This window comes from Limulus polyphemus, unplaced genomic scaffold, assembly GCF_000517525.1.
Source record: "Limulus polyphemus unplaced genomic scaffold, Limulus_polyphemus-2.1.2 Scaffold178, whole genome shotgun sequence".
NCBI classification, from domain to species: Eukaryota; Metazoa; Arthropoda; class Merostomata; order Xiphosura; family Limulidae; genus Limulus; species Limulus polyphemus.
Window position 1 is genome coordinate 398,376 of NW_013665788.1, and position 2,735 is coordinate 401,110.

General features: G+C 33.2%; 1 protein-coding gene across 1 annotated transcript in view; it reads left to right on the forward strand.

The window, feature by feature from the left end:
- LOC106478073 (growth arrest-specific protein 2-like) overlaps positions 1 to 2,735 on the forward strand; it is a 39,656-nt gene that overhangs the window by 26,953 nt on the left and 9,968 nt on the right. Inside the window, exon 3 of the mRNA XM_022381601.1 lies at positions 1,171 to 1,295. Coding sequence (XP_022237309.1) covers positions 1,171 to 1,295 — 125 coding nt within the window. The remainder of the gene's footprint in view (positions 1 to 1,170; positions 1,296 to 2,735) is intronic.

The window sequence follows — 2,735 nt, forward strand, 5'->3', positions numbered from 1 at the left end:
GGGATAGTTCTAGAAACGTGGCGTCACACTAGTCATGTGACTCGCTGACGCAACACAGGTGTAATTCTTTCCGCACAGACTGTCCGTTCAGAAGTACACCCCATTATTTCTGTATATTTTTTTATTTCATTAACGGTCATGTTATTGATGTCTGCTTTAGAAACGTATATCTCTCTCTGTATTTGTTTACTTATTTTTATAAGTATTAAACTTGAGAAACAATATCCTGTGGATCTTGAAGTATTATATATCTGTTTCTTTTACTATATGTATTTGATTTCATACATACATGTTATTTTCGGTGTTTAAAACAAACAGGATTTTACCTTTAATATTTTACTTTGGTAGCGTACAATTATAACATTCTACTATTTCAAATAGTATTTGGTAATAATAATAGTAATTTATTGAGGCGTGTTCTATCAATATTATTATTTTTGAAAGGAAAAAATCAGTCTTTTCAAGCTTGTTAGAGATAGAGGCTTGGCTGAATTAAGTCCCAGTATTTTACTGACATTTGTAGTTTCACAAATATCAGTCTTCTCAAGCTTGTTAGAGATAGAGGCTTGGCCGAATTAAGACCCAGTATTTTACTGACATTTGTAGTTTCACAAATATCAGTCTTCTCAAGCTTGTTAGAGATAGAGGCTTGGCCGAATTAAGACCCAGTATTTTACTTACATTTGTAGTTTCACAAATATCTTACGTGATGTATTCGCATAAAACTTTCATGTTGTATTTAGTACAGGTTGCATCATCATACTTAGTGTAAAAATTATTAGAACTATTTGTGAATGCTACAATAATTGACGCGCATGATCTGGTATAGATTTTCTTGTTTTAAATTTCTATGCATGAACCCAACCGCATTTCTCTGGTAACTAGGCATAGGACGAGCGAATAAAAATATTTAGGTTTGCGTGCTCAAACTTTTTCGTTACTTTTTTAGCTGAAAGAATCTAAGAAAGACTTGTAAGTAACTTAAAAGATTATATGTGTAAGTAATTTATTTCTGCATTCAAAATATATATTGGATTCATTTTCTCAAAATAACAAAAAAAAAATGAGTAAACACTTTCAATTTCTATCACATAAATGACATCAAGAGATCTGGTAGAATGTCGGTTAACACAGGCATTTTACAAGTTGATATTTGTTTTCTTTTTACAGACATAGAAAATATTACGGTTGAAAACTTCATGGAGGCATTAGATAATGGGATCATTATCTGTAAACTTGCTAAGTTGATCCAGAGAAAGGCAGAAAGCTGTCGACAGGAAGGTTTGATTTCAGAGGTTAGTTTACTGACTTTTCTAAATTTTTAATTATTTTGACAGGATGGTATCAGATTATGTTGCAACCAGAATGACATTCTATATTAAACATAGATATTATGATATCATAGCCGTGTAAAGGACTAGGAGGTATCTGTAATAACAAGATGTCTATAACGTACTGTCTGTTATACCTTGTGATGCTAGACGTAGAAAGATTGCTGTCGTGTACTGTAGGATATTTACTATAGCAAGGTTTCTCTAGTGTTCTTTATGATGTCAAGATCTCTCTATTGCATAGAGATAAATATAGAACAAATGTTTTCAGTTTTTCTGAATTATCATTAAAATATTTCATCCATGTATTTGTGTGTGCAGGTATTGAAAAAAACAACAAAATTAATGCCTAAACGTAATGACAATTTTGTCTGCTAATCTCATTAAGAACGTCGTCAAGGGTTCATAAAACTCTTGTGTAAGTGAACAGTTTCACTATTAACAACCACTTTTATACCGTTACACTGTAACATGTTGGTAAAACTGGTTCTAGACTAACAGGTGTTGTTGAACATGTAAGTCTAGATCAATAGTAAGATTTTATCCTCTAACTACGCATGTTTTTGTGTTTCTCTGTCTACGTGTGAGCATTGTGCCTCTATATATATAATGAACGATAGTTGAAGTAAAATAGCCATCGTATAGGATAATACAAATCTAGCAACGTAAAACGGCTAAAACTGTTCCGTCTTATTTTTTTTTTTTAGAATCATTCTTTTCGTGTGATGTAAATTCACAGAATAGCGTAGCAACAAAGTTGATCTGGAGTAGACAGAATGGACTTTTAATCCAAGTGTTTATGGTTCACGACCCGTTGCTGCAAAAAAACGCTCTTCGCACTTCGGTTGTTGAAATCCGGGATGTCAGCCATTGCATCTCTATCTCTGCCTTCAACAATTCTCAGTGGAAAATTTATATCAGGACTTATATCCTGATACAGTTATTAAAAGCCCATTTAAATTAAACGTAATTTTCACGAGCGGGACGAAGGGGGACATTAATATCCCTGAACACCCCAGTTGAGGAAAGTTTATTTCCTTTTAAAACTAAACACTTGCCACGAATTTTTTTTTTCTTTCATGCGATCAAACAAGAGTACCCAAGAATTGGCAGAGGGCGCTGTTGATTGGCTGCCTTCATTCTAGTGTATTAGTTCAAAATTAGGGACGGCCTTGAGTAGATAACTTTTGTGTAGCTTTGAGCATAATTTTGAAGAAAAAAAAGGAACAGAGTAATTGCAGCCCTTACCCATTTCTTTCTCTTTAGGATTCTTTGTTTCTTTTCTCTAACCGGCAAGTTTGATTTAGTTTTTTTTAGTCAATGCATCTTAAAAAGTCCCCTTAAGATTGTAAATACCAACATGCCTTTTTTTCGTGTTTCCGTTGAGTTTGTTTGGAATTAAGC